Genomic DNA, 22,113 nt, shown 5'->3' with positions numbered 1-22,113 from the left:
AAAAATTAGTGGAACAAGCTGTGTGTGGCTTCTTCTTATTCACTACTTCTGGCCCTGAAATGGTAGCAGCTGCTCAAGAGATCCTTGCTGAGTTAACACCACTTTTAGACCAGTATGAAAAACTATTCCAAGAACCTACTGAACTTCCACCAAGCAGGCCATGTGATCACAAAATTCCTTTAGTGGACGGAGCAAAAGTGGTGAACCAGAGGACCTACAGAATTCCTCAGCATCAAAAAGAAATTATGGAGAAAATTATTTTGGAACTGCTCAAAAATGGAATTATCAGGCCCAGCACTAGTCCCTTCTCCTCTCCTGTACTGTTGGTCAAGAAGAAAGATGGGTCATGGAGGCTCTGTACTGATTACAGAAAGTTAAATGCTATTACCATCAAAAACAAGTATCCTATACCTGTCATTGAAGATCTGTTGGATCAACTTAAAGGAGACAAAATATTTTCAAAAATTGACTTGAGAAATGGCTATCCTCAGACAAGAATGGCTGAGGAGGATATCCCTAAAACCGCATTTGCAACTCACATGGGATTGTTTGAGTACCTAGTAATGTCTTTTGGACTTACTAATGGACCTCCTACATTCCAGGCTTTGATGAATTTCTATTTGGTCTCCTTAAGTTTGTGGTGGTCTTCTTTGATGAAATTTTAGTCTTCAGTTTTTCCATGGAAGAGCACCTGGATCATCTCAAACAGGTGTTTGATATTCTGCAAGCAAATAAGCTGTATGCCAAGCTGGAAAAATGTTCTTTTGGTCAGAAAGAGATTGAATATTTGGGCCATGTCATTAACTCCGAGGGAGTTTCTATTGATCCTGCTAAGATTAAGGTTATTAAAGCATGGCCTGTTCCTACTACTGCAACTGAATTGAGAAGTTTCCTTGGATTAAGTGGGTATTATAGGAGATTTATCTAAGGATATGGGATAATCTGCAGGGCTCTCTTTGACTACTTGAAGAAATATGCTTTTGCTTGGGCATAGGAGCAACAACAAGGCATTGAAACACTAAAGAAAAAACTCACTCATACCCCTGTACTGGCCCCGCCTGATTTCAAGAAACCATTCATTTTAGAAGCTGATGCTTGTGGTTATGGTTTAGGTGCTGTACTAATGCAAGAGGGCAGACCACTTGCCTATTTCAGCAAGAGTATTGGCCCTAAAGCTGCCTCATTAAGTACCTATGACAAAGAAGCTCTAGCTATTATTGAAGCTGTGAAAAAGTGGAAACACTACTTCTCTGCCACTTCCTTGATTATCAGAAAAGATCAAGAGAGCTTGAAGTACATTCAAGAGCAGAAAATTACTTAGGGCATCCAACACAAGTTGTTAAAATTGCTGGGATACAACTTTACAATTGAATACAAAAAATGGAAGGAAAATAGAGCTGCAGATGCATTGTCTAGAGTGAAACATGCAGTTTCTACACTGTTTACTACTGCTGCCTCCCCTACCTGGGTTAAAAAAGTGATCAGCAGTTATGTCGGAGTAATCGACTACGGGTACCCCGAGGACGGCAAGACGATATTTCAAGACATCGGGATTAGCAAATCCCCTCAGTCCGACTGCGTCAGCCAGCCGGCTGCCGACTGCGCCAACCAGCCGGCTGCCGACTGCGTCAACCAGCCGGCTGCCGACTGCGTCAACCAGCCGGCTGCCGACTGCAGCACGACCCGACACCGACAAGACCCTGACACGATGGCCATACCGCGGATAAGACGGCTGTACCCGGACACTGCTGAGCAATAGTGATACACTGTAGCAGGTGTGAGATGTCACATCGTTGTCTCCCAAATAATGAAGTTGGTCACATGGACCATCCCTTGTCCCCTGGGCTCCCCTTTATAAGGAGCACCAGGGGAGGCTCACGGCCAGGGGCGCCACTATGGCCTCTTGGCCATTCACTCCCACGCATGCATGCTAGCTAGCAAGAGGGCTAGCTAGCTCACGGCCACAAGGCCTCACACACATCCATTCATCCATCCAGGATACACACACTCACGCATGAGCACTCATGCTCACGGCCATGAGCATGGCCGGCCACTAGCATGCCTTACATAGGCATATACCAGATCAGATGCACTTGGCACTGATCCCAGATACAGCTCCAGGAGCACTTTGTATTGCCCAATGTACACCCCAGATATATACTCAGACATGCAGGAGTAGGGGTGTTCTCTCTCCGGAGAGCCCCGAACCTAGGTAAACCAGCGCGTGCTACTCGCATACCTGCTCCCGGGCCTATCAGCAGCAGTCTTACCCTCACACTAAGCCCTTGTGGCATCTGTCGACTCACAAGCCCCCCGTGAGAATACCACGACAGTTGGCGCCCACCATGGGGTGGTACTACTACTATGCTACCACGCTGCTGCTGGTTTCGCTGTCCGGGCGGGACCATCTTCGCCTTCCCCGCCGCGGCGTCGCGCCGTCTCTCCGGTAGCGCTCGGGGGCTCGACTTCGACCCGCCCCCGGAGCAGCCGTGCGGGACGGCGCGCCCTCGCCGTCGGCCTCGCCTTCTTCACCACCACCGCAATGCCGGCCGTCCGTCCGCGCGCACGCCGCGCACGGGGCCTTGCTTCGGTCGGCCGTGTCCATCCACGCGCCGCCCGCGTCGGCTCCCCTCCGTGCTGCACCTTGCTCTGGCCGGAACGCGCCTTCACTTCTCTATATGTCATCTCTACAAGCTAGCTAGATGCATGTCAAACAATGGTTAAACCATTAGCCATGCACAAGCCGTATATGCCCTGTACGCAGCCCATACACTTCCCAAACAATGGCTCTGTACTAGCACGCCCTGCTCATCCTTCTCGAGTCCATTCGCCACGCCTGCGTGAGCCGTGCCTGCTGCTCGAGCATTGTTGCTACCTTCGCCCGCAGCCGCCGCCGTCTCCTCCGCTGCCGCGGTCGCTGCTCCTACTTGCCGTCGCTGTGCCGCAGCGCCCCTCGCGCCTGCGCGCCGGACCCTCGTCCGCGCCGAGCTCCTCCTGGCCGGCTGCATACACACGCACACGTGATGATTGAGATTCAGTCAAAATAGCTTGCTTAGCAAGTTCCACAAAACATGATTTTCAACCAAGATGGTCAGCTTGGCTGGTTGCATGCACGCGTGCTTCGCCGGCTCCCAGTCAACACTTCCCATGCTCCCCCGCATCAGCAACCTCGGGCTGGCTCAGCTTCGTCCGGCCGCCGCCTGGCCGGCTACCCAGGTTGTCTGGCCGGCCGCACCTAGCCGGCTGCGCCTAGCCTGCTGCCTGCCATGCTGCCCGGCCGGCTGCGCCAACCCGGCGACTGTACGAGTCTAGTCGGCAGGCCACACCCGGCTCCGCCTTATCGTCATGCATCCGGAAACGTCCGGCTCTGCTTACTCCTCCTGCACGTGCGTCCGGCCGGCGCGCGGCGCCTCCCGCGCGCCGGCCCTGTGTTACTCCGTCATGACCGCACCAGCTCACCGGCCGGATGCTCCGCCTCCACATGACCGGTCCCCGCCTGATGGTTGGCCGCCTGCCTGCTCCAACCCGGCCGCCTGCCGGCTCCGCGGGCCGGCTGCCCGTCGCCTCACCACCGTTGGTCGCGGCCTCGCCGACTGTGCTCGGCCGCCTCCCTCAAGCGCCGGCTCGCGCCCAGCCAGGCCGGCTCTGGCCTCACCCGCCTCCCGCGCCGCCTATCGGACTCGCCCCGCTCGGCCGGCTTCCGGCTGGCCGGCTCCCCTGCCGCCCTATGCCCATCCACGTCCGGGCTACGCGCGTGCCTGCTCCACCTCGAGCCCGGCCGCGTCCGGCTCCCTGGTGCCGCCTTGCGCCCGGCCGGGTCCGGCGAGCGTCGCGCTCGGCCACCCATCCCCGCACCAGCTGGCTCCGGGTCGCCTCCACCTGCGGCCGGGTGCCCCGCACCGGCCGGCTCCGTGTCGCCGCCTGGTCGCCTCCTGCGCGCTCTCACGCTGGCTCGCGCCCTGTGCGCCTCGCACCGCCGCCTCCAGCTGGCCGCGGCCCCGGGCCGTCTCCGCCCCGCACGCGCATGGCGCCTGTCGCCCGCCTTCCCGCCGGCCGGCTTGCTGCGCCTCGCGCACCCCTGCCGAATCCCACTACAGTCGCCTGTTATCCTGAAGAAAAAGAAGAGGCCGGCTGCCCCATGCGAGGAGAAGAGAAAAAGAAGTGGGAGACCGGCTGAAAAAAGAAAAGTCAAGCCGGCTGAGAATATATATATATATATATATATACGTCCGGCTGTGCAGAAAGGAAGAAGTACGTCTGGCTGCCCATAGCCGGCTGATGAGAAAAAGTGCGTCCGGCCACCCACAGCCGGCTCACAAGAGAAAGAAAGAAATGTGCGTCTGACTGCCAGATGTGCGTCCGACCGCTGGCTGCCTGGCCGGCTGCAAAGAGCCCGACTACTATGTCGGGGTCTGCCCGCCCAGCCGGCTGAAGAAGAAAAAGAAACAAGAGAAAAGTTTTGTCCGGCTGCCAGCAGCCGGCAGAAGAGAAAAAGAAGAAAAATGGCGTTGCAAGACGCCTCGCCGCCTGTCCGGTCGAGGGCTACACCCAGCGGGTGCGCCGACGCGCTCCGCGAGCGCCGAGTCGTGCCGGCTGTCTTCGACGACCGCGACTACACGAAAATCAATGTGAGCTCCTCGCCCGCATATTTTTGCATCGCGCAAGCACGGATAACCCCGAGCGATGCTCGGGGTCTATCTCCGTATTTTAGTTACAGGTGCATCACTGTTCGTCCCGGTGCCAGCCAGAGTTGGCCCGGGGGCTGGCCGCTTGGCCTAAGACGTTTGTTCCCGCAGACGGCTTAGTAGCATGCGCAGTACCAAAGGCTCACTCTTAGTCATAGACCGCAGAGCGGCTGTCCGGCTAGCAAGGGTGAACGCTGGAGGCCACCCACGCGAAAAACGTCCGGGAAGAAAAACGGTTCGGGCGACCCGGCCGTTTTCCTTTACAAGTATCTACTCGGTTGAATCTGCTCCTAGACTCTGAGTACTGTACACTCCACTTCGCGGCCCACTCTTAGCCACAGACCGCAGAGCGGCTGTCCGGCAAGCAAGAGCACAAGCCAAAAAGCGGAGGGAACACGAAAAAGATTAAGGGGGCTCGGACGAAACCGAGTTGGCACCCTCCGCATAAAACTTGCAATGCTAAAAAGAAAACATTTGATATATCTGCATGGACTAACTTTGTCTTTTTTCATGATCATTTCCATGAACACTCGCCAAAAAACCTCCGCCCAACTTTGCCAAGTTGCCCTGAGGCTTGGGGGCTACTGTCGGAGTAATCGACAACGGGTACCCCGAGGACGGCAAGACGATATTTCAAGACATCGGGGCTAGCAAAGCCCCGAAGTCCGACTGCGCCAGCCAGTCGGCTGCCGACTGCGCCAACCAGCCGGCTGCCGACTGCGTCAACCAGCCGGCTGCCGACTGCAGCATGACCCGACACCGACAAGACCCTGACATGATGGCCATACCGCGGACAAGACGGCTGTACCCGGACACTACTGAGCAATAGTGATACACTGTAGCAGGTGTGAGATGTCACATCGTTGTCTCCCAAATAGTGAAGTTGGTCACATGGGCCATCCCTTGTCCCCTGGGCTCCCCTTTATAAGGAGCACCAGGGGAGGCTCACGGCCAGGGGCGCCACTATGGCCTCTTGGCCATTCACTCCCACGCATGCATGCTAGCTAGCAAGAGGGCTAGCTAGCTCACGGCCACAAGGCCTCACACACATCCATTCATCCATCCAGGATACACACACTCACGCATGAGAACTCATGCTCACGGCCATGAGCATGGCCGGCCACTAGCATGCCTCACATAGGCATATACCAGATCAGATGCACTTGGCACTGATCCCAGATACAGCTCCAGGAGCACTTTGTACTGCCCGATGTACACCCCAGATATATACTCAGACATGCAGGAGTAGGGGTGTTATCTCTCCCGAGAGCCCCGAACCTGGGTAAACCAGCGTGTGCTACTCGCATACCCGCTCCCGGGCCTATCAGTAGCAGTCTTACCCTCACACTAAGCCCTTGTGGCATCTGTCGACTCGCAAGCCCCCCGTGAGAATACCACGACAAGTTATCAGCAGGATGACAAGGTCAAGGAACTAATTGCTGAATGCTCTATGAATAAAAACAGTAGTAGTGCTTATTCCTTTAAGAATGGCATACTAAGATTTCACAACAAGATTGTAGTGGGAAAATGCACTAATCTAAGACAAGAAATCCTCTCAATATTTCACAATTCTGAGCTGGGGGGTGATACGTCTCCAATGTATCTATAATTTTTAATTGCTCCATGCTATATTATCTACTGTTTTGGACATTATTGGGCTTTATTATCCACTTTTATATTATTTTTGGGACTAACCTATTAACCGGAGGCCCAGCCCAGAATTGTTGTTTTTTTTGCCTATTTTAGGGTTTCGAAGAAAAGGAATATCAAACAGAGTCCAAACGGAATGAAACCTTAGGAAACGTGATTTTCTCAACGAATAAGACCAGAGAGACTTGGACCCTAGGCACGCCCTCTACCCTCGTGGCCCCCTGTTGTTCCACCGACGTACTCATTCCTCCTATATATATATCCACGTACCCCCAAACGATCAGATACGGAGCCAAAACCCTAATTCCACCGCCGTAACTTTCTGTATCTACGAGATCCCATCTTGGGGCCTGTTTCGGAGCTCCGCCGGAGGGGGCATCGATCACGGAGGGCTTCTACATCAACACCATAGCTTCTCCGATGAAGTGTGAGTAGTTTACCTCAGACCTACGGGTCCATAGTTAGTAGCTCGATGGCTTCTTCTCTCTTTTTGCATCTCAATACAACGTTCTCCCCCTCTCTTGTGGAGAACTATTCGATGTAATCTTGTTTTTGCGGTGTGTTTGTTGAGACCGATGAATTGTGGGTTTATGATCAAGTCTATCTATGAATAATATTTGAATCTTCTCTGAATTCTTTTATGTATGATTGGTTATCTTTGCAAGTCTCTTTGAATTATCAGTTTGGTTTGCCCTACTAGATTGATCTTTCTTGCAATGGGAGAAGTGCTTAGCTTTGGGTTCAATCTTGCGGTGTCCTTTCCCGGTGACAGTAAGGGTAGCAAGGCACGTATTGTATTGTTGCCATCGAGGATAACAAGATGGGGTTTTCTTCATATTGCATGAGTCTATCCCTCTACATCATGTCATCTTGCTTAAGGCGTTACTCTGTTTTTAACTTAATACTCTAGATGCATGCTGGATAGCGGTCGATGAGTGGAGTAATAGTAGTAGATGCAGGAAGGAGTCGGTCTACTTGTCTCGGACGTGATGCCTATATACATGATCATACCTAGATATTCTCATAACTATGCTCAATTCTGTCAATTGCTCAACAGTAATTTGTTCACCACCGTAGAATACTTATGCTCTCGAGAGAAGCCACTAGTGAAACATATGGCCCCTAGGTCTATCTTTATCATATTGATCTCCTACTACTTAGTTATTAGCTTTGCTATTTACTTTGCCTTTATTTTACTTTGCATCTTTTATCATAAAAATACCAAAAATCTTATCTTATCATATCTATCAGATCTCACTCTCGTGAGTGGCCTTATAGGGATTGACAACCCCTATTTGCGTTGGTTGCGAGGATTTATTTGTTTTGTGTAGGTACGAGGGACTCGCGCGTAGCCTCCTACTGGATTGATACCTTGGTTCTCAAAAACTGAGGGAAATACTTACGCTACTTTGCTGCATCATCCCTTCCTCTTTGGGGAAAACCAACGCAGTGCTCAAGAGGTAGCAGGGGGACACTCAGGAGAAAGGGCCACTTATCACAGAGTGAATTTAGTATTTCATTGGCAGGGTATGAAGCAAGACGTGATCACATTTGTGAAAAATTGTCCAGTGTGCCAACTGAACAAAGCTGAACATACACCTTACCCTGGTCTGTTAGAACCACTTACTGTGCTAGATTTTGCATGGGCTCATATCAGCATGGACTTTGTAGAAGGCTTGCCTACATCAGAAAATAAGAACATGATTTTGGTGGCAGTTGACAGATTCACTAAATATGCTCATTTCATTGCCATGAAACACCCCATCACTGTGTAGTCTGTAGCAAGAGCCTTCTCTGACCATGTGTTCAAATTACATGGAATGCCACTAATAATTGTGACTGACAGAGATAGAATTTTCACTAGCAATCTCTGGCAAAAGCTGTTCAAAACACTGAAAATCAAGCTGCACATGAGCACTAGTTATCATCCACAGACAGATCGCCAAACAGAAAGAGTGAATCAGTGTTTGGAGAATTATCTAAGATGTATGTGCTTCCAGCAACCAAGGAAATGGCATGGATGATTAGCCCTAGCTGAGTGGTGGTATAACACTTCCTTCCATACATCTCTGCAAATGACTCCATTCCAAGCTCTTTATGGCTTTCCTCCTCCTATGGTGGCAGAATCAGCTCTGCAAGATACTATTTGTGAAGATAATGATGACTTGTTGCAGAACAGAGAATTGGCAGTAGAGGTGATAAAGCAAAATCTTTTGAAAGCACAAGCTAGAATGATTTTTTTTGCTGACAGAAATAGAAATGAAAGAGAGTTTGCTGTTGGAGATATGGTTTATCTAAAAATCCAGCTTCATAGACACCTCTCTCTCAGTTTACACAGACACATCAAACTCCACTCCAAGTTTTATGGACCATTCATAGTTCTAAGTAAAATTGGAAATCATGCCTACAAATTGCTTCTGCCTGAGGATTGCCAGTTGCATGATACTTTCCATGTCAGCCAGCTCAAGAGGCATATTGGCCCAAAAGTGGTGCCCTCATCCAAACTTCCTCTGGTGGGAGCTGATGGGACAATCATAATTGAGCCTGAAGCAATTCTGGAAAGGAAGCTCATTCCAAGAAGCAAGGTAATATCAGTATTCCAGTTGTGAGATGGTTGGTGAAATGGGCAAATCTGCCTCCAGAAGAAGCAACATGGGAAGATTCAGCTTTCATTCAGAAGGTTTTTCCTGCATTCAGAGCTTGAAGACAAGGTCCAGCTCAATTGGGGGGTATTGTCAAGCCCAAGTCCGAATATCCCCTGTTCCTGCGTGCTAGTTGATCCTACAGCCGTCCATCTCACATCCTGTGGTCATCAGCCGAAGATAACGATTCACTGAAGATGGTCACTCTCCTTCGTCGATCGACCATCCAACGGCTCAGGAGGCGCATGAAAGCTGTTCATCGTCCGACAAGCCATGTGCTTTGCTTTTCTGCCTTTTCATTTTCTAGCTACTGTAATGGCTATATAAGCCAGCTCTCTCTTTCATTTTGAGGCATGTAAAAGATTATTGGATATAAACCCTAGCCGCCGGTGGCGTGCTAACTACCTTTCCCTTTTATCTGCAATGAAAACCCTAGCTCAATTCTCCAAATTCTCGCCTTAAACCAGCTAGTTCGAGCTTAAATTCAGTTAATCGGGACTCTGGTCCTGACAGCGGCACGGGGCTCGGAGCAGACGCAGAGGCAGAACAAGGGTGGCGGCGCGAGGAGAATCGAGGGAGAGGAGTGGAGGCGGCGGCGGCGTCGAGAGATGGGGGTCGTGCGGAGAGCCCGGGCTAGGTCATGCCAGGTGCTTTCGATCTGTTATGTACCGGTCTCGTTTTTATTTCAATCGCTGGGACAATAAAAAGGGATGTGGACATCGCGCTTACTCGCTCTTGTAGCGACTCTTATTGTGTTTTATAAGATGTGTGCTAATTCGTGATCAGAGATCCTGTTATCTCAACTCTACAGATTTTTTTCTAACAACAATTTGTCTAGTAAAGTGAGTAATCAAGAGAGATCATAGCCGGCTCCTAATAAGAGTGGTTCCAATCGTCACAAGCTTTCGTCCGCACGATCGCGCGGCGGCGAGCGGATCTATCATCCTCCACCGCCCACGGCCGGCCATATCGGCGTAAAGTTGGCTTGGTATGCAAGGAGAGAAGGTTGCACCCCGATGGAGCATCCTCCACTCTGCTCGATCGATCGTGCGCATCGTGGTTGTGTAGCTCGATCCATGCACATACCACATCAGCACTGCACCATACATTATTAGGACAGAATCATCATTCAGGTTCAGAGTTCTCGCGTGGAGTCTCGCGCCATGGATTGTGAAGAGAGTACCGTGAACGTACATGCATGCAGAGTGCTCGATTTCCTGGAGCTTGTATACAGCTATATGTGATTCCATTTCCATTTACAGAAGGGAATGTTAGGTTACGTGGTGAGTAGAAATTTAGAATGTTGCTGATCTTTGTTCCATCTTCTTCTGATGAAGTAAGAATTTGTTCCATTATCCTCCACCGCCATATGCCCATATCAGCGTAAAGTTGGCAAGAGGGGGAAATTGCACTCCAGCCGATATCCTCCACTTTGCTCGTGCGTGCGCATCGCAGTTCCGTGGGTGGGCCGGCCGGTGGGGGGCGTACTAATGCTCGATCCTTGTACATGCCACATCGGCAGGAGTGCACTATACAGAATTACAGACTGGTTCGTTCAGGTTCAGAGTTGGAGACAATCAGATTTATACAAGAGTCACTTCAGTTGTGGTTATGGTACTATATGTATAAGGAAAAAAAAACTAGGTCGATCCCATTTGTATTTCTACGGTGTACGGTTTCATTGTGGTACTAGCCCAGCACAGTGAGAACTGTAAATAAGTTTGAAAATAATTTTGAATTAACGTGCCATGCATGCACAACATGAAAATATGCATGAATGATTTCTTTCTTATCTTTTGCAGAGAAACGTACCTACGTTCGTGGCGAGCAATAGTAGTGGAGTCTTTCCTTGTGTGGTCACGATGACTCTCGTCAAAAGGAGAGCCGAGCCCCATCCTTCTCAGCAGCAAAGCGACAGACACAGAGAATCGCTACGGCACTAGAAAAAGAAGAATGTTTTATTTTCTTTGTGCCACACCCACACGCGCACGTAGGCATGCAGCCGTCCCCGGCCGTCTCGGCGACCAAAACCACCACTCCGTCAATCCACTTACACTCCGGTGGTGCGCGTGCGGCATGTCGCCCGCCCGCCTTGCTCACTACTCCTAGTACACTGCTGCCTTTCCTCTTCGATCTACTTATGTATTATGTACACTATAAAAGAGGTTGTTGGCGAGCACAAACTCCTCACCCATCGTTCGACCAGCTCATCGAGTCCTGTCGAGATACGCACTCACAGCTCTCTCCGACCCACCACTGTTTTCTCCATGGCTTCCTCAACGGCTTTCCTCCTCCTCCTCGTCGCTGCTTTGCACGTGTGTTGCTGCCACGCGCAAGGCGGCGACGACGGCGCCGTGTCGGCGATCTACAGCCTCGGCGATTCCATCACGGACACGGGGAACCTGGTCAAGCAGGCGCCGCCCGGCGCCTTCGAGACCATCAAGCACCTCCCCTACGGCGTCACCTTCGGCCACCCCACCGGCCGATGCTCCGACGGACTCCTCATGATCGACTTCCTCGGTACTTACACATTGCAATTGCAATGTTCCTCAAGTTCCCAGCTACATGCTCTGGTTCAGAGTGAAAAAAAGTGGTACTGTCCGTAGTAAACGTACGTGGTACTCACCCAGTGTTCTGCTCTCACGTGCGAATGCAGCTCAGGACATGGGCCTCCCGTTCCTCAACCCGTACCTGGCCAAGAACATGAGCTTCGACCATGGAGCCAACTTCGCCGTCGCTGGAGCCACCGCCATGGACCCCGCCGACCAGTTCAACGGGAGATTCTCCATGCCTTTCACCGCAAATTCCCTCAAGCTGCAGCTCAGGTGGTTCAAGGACTTCATGAAGTCCACCTTCAACACCGACGAAGGCAATTCAAAAATATTTCTTCCCTCACTACTTTCTCTCAATGCATGCTCTGTTTTCAACAGTCGGGCATACTAATTCTCTATGTAAAATTTGTGTGTGCAGAAATTCGCAAAAGGCTCCAATCATCTCTGGTTTTGGTCGGGGAGATCGGAGGAAACGACTACAACTTCGCCTTGTTCTGGAATAGGAATGTCAGCGAGGTGGAGAAACTCATCCCATCCGTCGTTCAGACCATCATCGACGCCACCAAAGTACCATCACAAGTCTTCTGACTACGTACAAACAATTTTTTAAACCTGGTGATAATTCTATCGAGGTGCCTCTGTCCTCACAGGAAGTGCTGGACATGGGCGCGGGCAGAGTCATCGTCCCGGGCAACTTCCCCATCGGCTGCCTCCCGAGCTACCTCACCGCGATGGCCTCGCCGGAGCAGTCGGCCTACGACTCCGCAGGCTGCCTCAAGGACCTCAACCTCTTCGCTGCCAAGCACAACGCGCAGCTACAGCGAGCCGTGGCCGGTCTCCGGGCGTCGTACCCCGACGCGGCCATCGCCTACGCCGACTACTTCAACTCCTTCCTCAGCCTCCTCAAGGGCGCCCCGGCGCTCGGTACGCGACATCAAGAGCATCAAGAGCATCACGATTGAACCGTCACACAATGGCTACCGGTTTAATCCGTTTTCGCCTTCCTCAGGTTTCGACGAGGATAGCACACACAAGGCGTGCTGTGGCGCCGGCGGCAAGTACAACTATGACGAGAGGCGGGCGTGCGGCGTGGAGGGGGCCGCGGTGTGTGCGGACCCATCGGCGTACGTGAGCTGGGACGGCATCCACATGACCCAGGCGGCGTACAAGGCCATGTCCAGGCTCATCTATCATGGGAGGTACCTTCAGCCGCAGATACTCAGCTTCCCGGAGAAGAATGGGCAGACATGATAAACTGTTTGACTCTCCCCTAGACTAGACGATGGAAAGCCTCATCGCAACGGACGATGCTTCGGTGCCTTAAGGCACCTATCTTTATATCTATAACATGTAGGTTCAACAGGTGGCTGGTCCACATGTCAGTGACCCAAAGACAGGTGCATTCCCACTGCAACAGTTTGAGCCTTCGATGAGTTCTTCCATGGCTATGCCGCCATATGCTACATATGCGCTCTGCACTATGTATCCAGATTAAACTACTCCGAGCTAAAGTCAAAGTAAAGATGCAGTTTAGCATGTTGAGCAGGGTACACAGTTTACAAACAAAGTTACACCTCTCAAGTAAATTGAGAGGATTTTACGTGTTGATTTGCTACACAGTTACAAACCTACATTTCTCTAAAGAAGTTACAAAGTTCATGTATCTAGCTAGTACTATCACAGTAATCCACTTTTGAGTCTAGACTCATCTGCATCCGTGTTGAAGAAAAAAAATCAAAACAAATATTAGAAAAATTCAAAAATTTCAATATTTTTGCGGGGTAGATTATTGGATGCGTGAGGTCGGCTCCAATTTTCAAATCATTTGAACATCTGAGCAGCTTTCGGCAAAAAAAGCAAATTTAGGATATGTAAAAAAAGTTTACTGTTCATGCTCTGATCTAAATTTCTTTTTTTATTGACTGAGAGCTATTCAGATGTCCAAATGATCTGAAAATTGGAAAGGACCTTATGCAATAAATTTTCTACCATGCAATTTTTTTTTGAATTTTAATATTTTTTTGTGACTAGGTGCTGAAACACTGCACTCGTACTATCACTATCACGCTGTCATCTCGGCCGGAAGCCTCCAGTGGCGTTCGATCACTCGTACTATCACTATCACGCTGTCATCTCGGCCGGAAGCCTCCAGTGGCGTTCGATCCCTGAGAGCACGGGGGCAAGTCTTACAAGAAAAAACTACGGGCAAACACACACGCCCAAGTTCAAACACTTAGCTAAGATTTAACAGCCTTGATTTGATCTTTTTTTTTCGAAAAGGGGGGGCTCCCAGCCTCTACATTATAACGATGTGTACGACCAACTTTATAAATAAGCAAATATGTTTAATAATGTCTTAAAGTCTCGAACGAAAGTAAAGGAAAGCTCACAAAGAGCCAAAGGGCCAATAATAAACTAGCCAAAAAAGCCACAACTGGCTGGCATAAGAAAGATAGGTAAACTAATTGCCTATCCTATTACATGACTGCCATCCAAACCGGTTGAAGATATCCCATGCTACCATCTTTCACCGGATAGATCAGTAACCAAACGCTCCCTGGCCTCCTCGAAGTGAGTAGTGACCACATACGGATCAACGCAGTGGCTCGGAAGATAACATGCAAAAAATAAATATTTGTTGTTCTGTTAAAAACCAAATCATTTCCGCAGTTCCAGACTGCCCACAATAAAACACATACTCCTACGCGAATGTGTCTCCTATTTCGGACTCTATCCCGTTAAGCCACATTCCAAATAACACGCTGACAGAACTCGTAGGAGTAATGTTATGTTGGAGATATGCCCTAGAGGCAATCATGTATGATGATATTTCCTATGTGTTTACGAATAAAGATAGTCCTTGTACATTATCAATGATGTGTATCAGCAAGTATGTGACTTGTTTGTGAGACTATGCATTGTATGATGAACGTCCTAAAAGGTCCCTAGTCGAAAGGGCTGTGTGGACGCGTAGCCATCTAGACTAGCATATGACATGGTCGATGGCTTGGTCTCACTAGCCATGGGACACTGGATGCTAACTGGATAATATGGACTCGGAAGGATCTGGTCGGATTCGACGTAGTCGGATCCAAGTTGAGATAAGTCCGAGTCGGACAGACCCAACTATGAGATGCAGCGATATGTCATCTGTGAATCTCTAGTACAACATACGTTCTATGTCCTAAGGCCTGAGCTGGCGCATATACTCGGGATGGTAACAGACTTGCTTTGGGCCAACCAAACATTACTCCGTGACTGGGTAGTTACAAAGGTAGGTTTCAGGCTTGTCTAGACCCATGCTGCGAGACATGGTCAAGTAAGATGGGATTTGCCCCTCCGATCAGGAGAGATATACTCTGGACCCCTCGTGTGATCCGACCAGAATAAGCATGGCCATGCGCCAAGGATTATGAGATAATCTGGTTTGTGGTCGGCATCACTGGAACGAGAAAGAGGTCGGGCTAGCACAAGGATGACAGACTCGCCTTGAGCCCGACAACATATATCGTGTGGCAAAAGGAATGGAAGTGTGATGTATAGGTTCGCCTAACCAGCTTCATCGCCAGCTTGGTGGTTGGCAAGCATTGCTAGAGGCCGCTACCAGCCATGTAGTCCGGATGTGATCCGAACTGCGACCAAGCCGGCTTGAACCTAAGGGGTCGCGCGCTTAAGGGAAGGAACCTACGAGGTTGGATCCGAGGACACTAGTCGGATGTGATCCGAGCTGTATTCGAGTTGTGACCGAGTAGACTTATGGGCTTTAGGGTCCGTGCGAGGCCCAAGTATTGAGCCCGCGACGGACACCTACATAAAGTGGGGTGCGGCAAACTCATGCGTTTTGATCGCTTCGGCGCTGTCACTAGGGTTTGCATGTGTTGCGAATAGACACCTTCACTCGCCGTCGATTGTGTGATCGGACCTAGCAGTCCGCCGCACGACGTTCCTCCTGCACGCGCGGATACCGTTAGAGGCGGTGCACTTGCGCCGCTCCGGCGAACCTGTACGTGGGAACCAACTACCGGTTGTACGAGGGAGATCGGACGAGGAGGAGACGATCCACGCGGACACACTGCCCCAACTCTTCTTCCGCTGCATGGCACTGCGCGTCTAGTGGTAACGAACTGTGATCCATCTCCCGTAGCATGTTCTTGGTTTTTCCGCGCGTAGGAAAATTTTAATTTACAATCGACGCACCCTACCGTAGAACCCAACAGTCGTATCAGAGCCTCTGCTATAGGATTTGGATTCAGATCATATGCATATTAGATATGTGGAGGCGATAGATGAGATCTGTTGTCGTTGATGAGATCGGCTATGTGCACGGTTGATGTGATCAACTCCACATGGGGATCGTTGAGGCTATGTTTTCTGATGATCGGAGTTGATGAGGTCGTGACACAACCTACCCCTACCGGTCGGTAGCCGCCATTGGGGTTAACAGTGGAACGTAAATCCGAATCGGGCTCGCGATGATCGATTAGATCGGTCAGATCAGAGAATTCAGCGTGATCGGAGTTCAGATGTGATCTGTGATTTCCAAAAACGTCGGGCGCTGCCCCTTCGAACCCCGCCCGCTAACCGGCTAGCGGGACTGCCATGTGCGTAGCGCCTTGTATTTCATACACGATCACTCAAACCGGTAGAATGCGATTCTATGCATAACTTTATTTTGCAGGGTTTGATGTGAATAGTATGGCTCATGTGTATGTGATGCATGTGTGTAAATTATACATGGCCTGCTTGTCATGTTTGTCAGCCGGCAGGAGCCAAAGTGCTGTCATTATATTGTATAACAACCTGCGTGTCGACTTATGACTCTGTAAAATTCATTACTAGTTGTAGTAGTTGGATAATAGAGATCAGGTTGGCGGTTTGGCGGCCCGGCGTGACAAACAAGATGGAGTTTCTAGATGGTCATCGGAGTTGGAGCCGACCTGGAAGAACATCCATGAAGGAGCCATACTATTTCACAATATATGTTTTACTTGTGATTGTTATGCTTCTTTGTTTCTATGCATGTTAGAATGGTAGAAAGATCCCTCATGAATATCAAGTAAATTGCCATTCCGGATGTTGCACCTTCGCACGTCAAGTACATCTAGTAGTGGGCTCATAAAATTGGGTGCTGCTAGATGTCCTTGAACTGAAGGGTTTGTGTCGGACACGGACATGCACTGCATTAGGTTAACTTGACAAGGCTATCAAAACGGTTTTGGGCTTTGTGGCAAAAGAGGTCGGGAGCCGGGGTATGAGATACCTACCCGGCCGACAGGAGTCGTATAGAGATACGATTAGCAAGGAGTTTCTTACCGGATAGGCATGTTGTCTAGCAGTGATGCTAAAGCTCACTAGTCGCATGTGCTAGTCGGATTCTGAATCACTGATAGTTTGCGGAGGGATGCCGACTTCAGTGGGAGTATTTCTGTTTAAGGCTAGAATTACTCTACATAAACACATTGCTTCGTGATTGCATATTTTTCTGTTGCAGATCAATGGCACCACCTGCTCAACCCAACTTTGCATTGAAATCAATTCTGGAAAAGGATAAACTGAATGGAACAAACTTTACTACCTGGTATAGAAATTTGAGAATGGTTCTCAAGCATGATAAAAAGGAACATGTTCTAGAGGATTCGCTTCCAGAGGAACCTGCCGATAATGCTAGTACCAAAACCAAGAATGCCTACCAGAAACTCGTTGATGAATCAAATGAGATCAGCTGCCTCATGCTGGCTTGTATGGAGCCCGATTTGCAGCAGTATTTCAAAGACGTTGGGGCTTTCGATATGATCGAGAGTCTCAAGAGCATGTTTCAGGTGCAGGCTAGGACCGAAAGGTTCAACGTTGGCGATCCTTAATGGATTGTAAGCTGAAGGAAGGTGATCCACTGAGCCCGCATGTGATCAAGATGATCGGATATGTGCAAGCTTTGGATCGGTTGGGCTTCCCACTCTTGGATGAGCCGGCTACTGATGCAGTTCTGGGTTCTCTTCCGCCCAGCTATGGGACGTTCATCTCAAACTATCATATGCATGGCATGGATAAGAAGCTCACTGAATCGCATGGGATGCTCAAAGTGGCAGAGCAGGATATTAAGAAAGGCATGCATCAAGTGTTGATGGTGCAGACATCGGCTAAGTTCAAGAAGAGTTGGTCTAAGAAAAAGGCTAAGGCAAAGGGCACGGAGACGGTAACCTCCGCCGATGCGCCGAAGTCTGTACCGGAATCAAAGACCATTTGCTATCATTGCATGGAAACTGGTCACTGGAAGAGGAACTGTAGCAAGTGGCTTGCAGAGCATGGCAAGAAGCCGGGAATGCTGCTTCAGGCAAAGGTACACTTGTTGCATATGTTATAGACATTTACCTTGCTGACATACCTAGAAGCTCTTGGGTATTTGATACCGGATCGATTGTTCACATTTGCAACTCGATGCAGGGGCTGGTAAGAATTAGGTGTGTGGCACAAGGAGAGATTGACATCAGGGTCGGCAAAAAAGCAAGAGTTGCTGCGTTGGAGGTCGACACGATGCATCTCCAGCTTCCTTCTGGATTTATTTTGGAATTGAATAATTGTTATTACATTCCTGCACTTAGTCGGAACATTATTTCTGCCTCATGCTTGATGAGTCAGGGTTATGAATTAAATTTAAAGGACAATGGTTGTTCGATTTATTTGAATGGTATGTTCCACGGCTATTCACCCATTGTAGATGGGTTATTAATATTGAATCTAGAACAGGAACCGGTCTATAACGTGAATGTCAAGAGGCATAAGCCTAATGAGATAAATCCGACATACTTCTGGCATTGCCGGCTTGGACACATTAGTCTGAAACGCATGAAGAAGCTCCATGATGATGGACTCCTAACTTTGACCGACTTTGGGTCATTCGAGACATGCGAATCATGCTTGCTCGGCAAGATGACTAAGTCCCCTTTCTCAAAGAGTTGTGAGAGGGCATCCGAGCTGTTGGAACTGATACCCAGTGATTTGTGTGGACCAATGAGCACAACCGCTAGAGGTGGCTATCAGTACTTCGTGACTTTTACCGACGACTTGAGTAGATATGGATATATCTATTTGATGAGGCACAAGCCGGAAACTTTTGAAAAGTTCAAAGAGTTTCAAAACGAGGTTGAGAATCAGCTCGGCAAGACTATAAAGCTTCTATGATCTGATCGTGGAGGTGAGTACATGAGCCAGGAGTTTGATGATCATCTGAAAAGAAGAGGTATAGTACCTCAGCTCACACCTCCGGGTACGCCACAGAGAAATGGTGTATCGGAATGGTGGAATCGTACCTTGTTGGACATGGTTCGATCTATGATGAGCAAATCGGATTTACCCTTGTCATCCTGGGGATACGCTCTAGAAACCGCAGCTTTCACACTTAACAGGGTACCATCAAAATCCATAGATAAGACACCACATGAGATGTGGACCGGGAAGACTCCCAGTTTGTCTTTTCTAAAGATTTGGGGTTGTGAAGCATTTGTCAAGCAACTTATGTCAGACAAGCTTACACCCAAGTCAGACAAATGCATATTCGTGGGATATCCGAGGGAAACCTTGGGATATAGCTTCTACAACCGGGAGGAGAACTAAGTGTTTGTTGCTCGGAACGGGGTTTTCCTTGAGAAAGAGTTTCTCAGTCGGGAGGCCAGTGGGAGGACGGTCCAACTTGAAGAAATTCAAGTACCACTCGGGGACGGCTCAGCGGGTGATGAGATAATACCGGAGTCAGTCGGGGAACCCGTAGTGGAAGCGGCACCAGAACCACGAAGGTCGGAAAGATTGCGCAGAGTGCATGATGTATTGTTGCTCGAAAGCGACGAGCCGACCATGTATGCGGAAGCGATGGTGAGCCTGAATTCCGAGGCATGGTTAGAGGCCATGAGATCCGAGTTAAAGTCCATGGATGAAAATCAAGTCTGGGACTTGGTTGATCCGCCGCCTGGCGTAAAGGCCATTGGCTGCAAATGGGTCTTTAAGAAGAAAACCGATGTAGATGGAAGTGTTCAGATCCACAAAGCTCGGCTTGTCACTAAAGGTTATGGACAAGTTTAAGGAATTGACTACGACGAGACTTACTCGCTGGTAGCGAAGCTGAAGTCGGTAAGGATCGTACTAGCTATAGCTGCATATTTCGATTACGAGATATGGCAGATGGATGTCAAAACGACTTCCCTTCATGGAAATTTAACCGAGGATGTGTATATGATACAGCCCAAGGGTTTCGTCGATTCGACTAGCACTAGTAAAGTATGCAAGCTTAAGAGATCCATTTACGGGTTGAGGCAAGCATCTCGGAGTTGGAACATTCGTTTTGATGAGGTCGTCACTAGTATTGGTTTCATGAAAAGCGATGAGGACGCTTGTTTATACAAGCAGTTAAGTGGGAGCTCGATTGTGTTTTTGATCTTGTATGTGGATGACATACTACTGATCGAAAATGATGTTCCGATGCTGAACTCAGTCAAGGAATCATTGAATGGTAAGTTTTCAATGAAGGACCTTGGTGAGGCAGTTTACATTTTAGGCATCAAGATCTATAGAGATAGACCGAGGAGGCTGCTCGGCTTGAGCCAAAGCACGTACATTGATAAAGTGTTGAAGCGGTTCAACATGAGTGAGGCCAAGAAAGGGTTCTTGCCTGTCTCACATGGTATAAGGCTAACAGAGACTCAGAGTCCTTCGACATCTGATGAGCGAAGCAGGATGAGTCGGATTCCGTATGTCTCGGCAATTGGATCCATCATGTATGCCATGATATGTACATGGCCTGATGTTCCTTTTGCAATAAGCCTAACAAGTAGATACCAAGCCAACCCAAGTGAGAGTCACTTGGTAGCGGTAAATACTATTTTGAAGTACCTGAAAAGGACAAAAGAGATGTTCCTAGTTTATGGAGGTGAGGAAAAGCTCGTCGTAAGGGGTTACGCCGATGCTAGTTTCCAAACCGATAGAGATGATTATCGGTCACAGTCCAGATTCGTGTATGTCATGAACAGAGGAGCAGTGAGCTGGATGAGCTCGAAGCAAGATACGGTGGCCGATTCTACCACAGAAGCCGAATACATTGCGGCTTGTGAAGCTGCAAAGGAAGGTGTTTGGATCCGGAACTTTCTGGATGATCCTGGTATTTTCCCAGCCTCCACTACTAGGGAAAACCTTATACACAGAATATTACCTGCAGTGCTCTTCAAAATACGACGCTACTGCTATTTAGCAACAACGCGTGCCGGAAAAACGTGCTGCTGAAAGAAAAATAGCAGTAGCGCGTCATCTCTAAACCGCGCTACTGCTCTAATTGCCATGACCCCGCCATCCAGCTAGTTATAGCAGTAGCGCCTTACACCGTACCGCGCTACCGCTATTCTCCTTACCCGTTGATACGTCCATTTTGCATCATGCTTTTATATCGATATTTATCACGTTATGGACTGTTATTTCACTTTATATCACAATACTTATGGCTATTCTCTCTTATTTTACAAGGTTTACATAAGGAAGGAGAATGCCGGCAGCTGGAATTCTGGGCTGGAAAAGGAGCAAATATTAGAGACCTATTCTGCGCAACTCCAAAAGTCCTGAAACTCCACGGAACATCTTAAAGGAAATAAAGAAAAATCCTCACCAAAGATGAAGGCCTGGGGGCCCACACCCTGCTCACGAGGGTGGGGGGCGCCCCCCCCCTAGGGCGCGCCCCCTACCTTGTGGGCCCCCTGGTGGCTCTCCGACGTCCATCTTCTCCTATATGAGGTCTTTCGATGAGAAAAAAATAGGAAGGAACTTTTCGGGACGAGACTCCGCCGCCACGAGGCGGAACCTTGGCGGATCCAATCTAGAGCTCCGGCAGAGCTGTTCTGCCGGGGATACTCCCCTCTGGGAGGAGGAAATCACGACCATCGTCATCACCAACGCTCCTCTCATCGGGAGAGGGCAATCTCCATCAACATCTTCACCAGCACCATCTCATCTCCAAACCCTAGTTCATCTCTTGTATCCAATTCTTGTCTCGAAGTCTGGGATTGTTGCTAGTAGGTTGCTAGTAGTGTTGATTACTCCTTGTAGTTGATGCTAGTTGGTTTATTTGGTGTAAGATCATATGTTCAGATCCTATATGCATATTATTACCCCTCTGATTATGAACATGAATATGCTTTGTGAGTAATTACGTTTGTTCCTGAGGACAAGGGAGAAGTCTTGCTATGAGTAGTCATGTGAATTTGGTATTCGTTTGATATTTTGATAAGATGTATGTTGTCTAGCCTCTAGTGGTGTTATGTGAACGTCGACTACATAACACTTCACCATTATTTGGGCCTAGAGGAAGGCATTGGGACGTAATAAGTAGATGATGGGTTGCTAGAGTGACAGAAGCTTAAACCCTAGTTTATGCGTTGCTTCGTAAGGGGCTGATTTGGATCCACATGTTTCATGCTATGGTTAGGTTTACCTTAATACTTTTGTTGTAGTTGAGGATGCTTGCAATAGAGGTTAATCATAAGTGGGATGCTTGTTCAAGTAAGAACAGCACCCAAGCACCGGTCCACCAACATATCAAATTATCAAAGT

At 49.1% G+C, this 22,113-nt stretch overlaps 1 protein-coding gene across 1 annotated transcript; it reads left to right on the top strand.

Annotated features, from left to right (window-relative positions):
• Window positions 1-11,149: 11,149 nt before the first annotated feature.
• LOC125521308 (acetylajmalan esterase-like) lies at window positions 11,150-13,065 on the top strand. The gene is made up of 5 exons (XM_048686361.1): window positions 11,150-11,497; window positions 11,634-11,846; window positions 11,948-12,096; window positions 12,180-12,453; window positions 12,539-13,065. Exons 1-5 carry the CDS (start codon window positions 11,245-11,247, stop codon window positions 12,778-12,780), a joined length of 1,131 nt encoding a protein of 376 aa, XP_048542318.1. The 5' UTR covers window positions 11,150-11,244; the 3' UTR covers window positions 12,781-13,065.
• Window positions 13,066-22,113: the final 9,048 nt, after the last annotated feature.

Source organism: Triticum urartu, chromosome 7 (assembly GCF_003073215.2).
Source record: "Triticum urartu cultivar G1812 chromosome 7, Tu2.1, whole genome shotgun sequence".
NCBI lineage: Eukaryota > Viridiplantae > Streptophyta > Magnoliopsida > Poales > Poaceae > Triticum > Triticum urartu.
The sequence above is the reverse complement of the archived record's forward strand: the minus strand, read 5'-3'. Positions and strand labels throughout refer to the sequence as shown.

Excerpts from the sequence above, each read along its gene's own strand:
- LOC125521308 (XM_048686361.1), top strand. The coding sequence starts at position 11,245 with ATGGCTTCCTCAACGGCTTTCCTCCTCCTCCTCGTCGCTGCTTTGCAC. Across the intron at positions 11,498-11,633 it reads CCTCATGATCGACTTCCTCG|CTCAGGACATGGGCCTCCCG; the intron begins GTACTTACACAT and ends GTGCGAATGCAG. Across the intron at positions 12,454-12,538 it reads CAAGGGCGCCCCGGCGCTCG|GTTTCGACGAGGATAGCACA; the intron begins GTACGCGACATC and ends CGCCTTCCTCAG.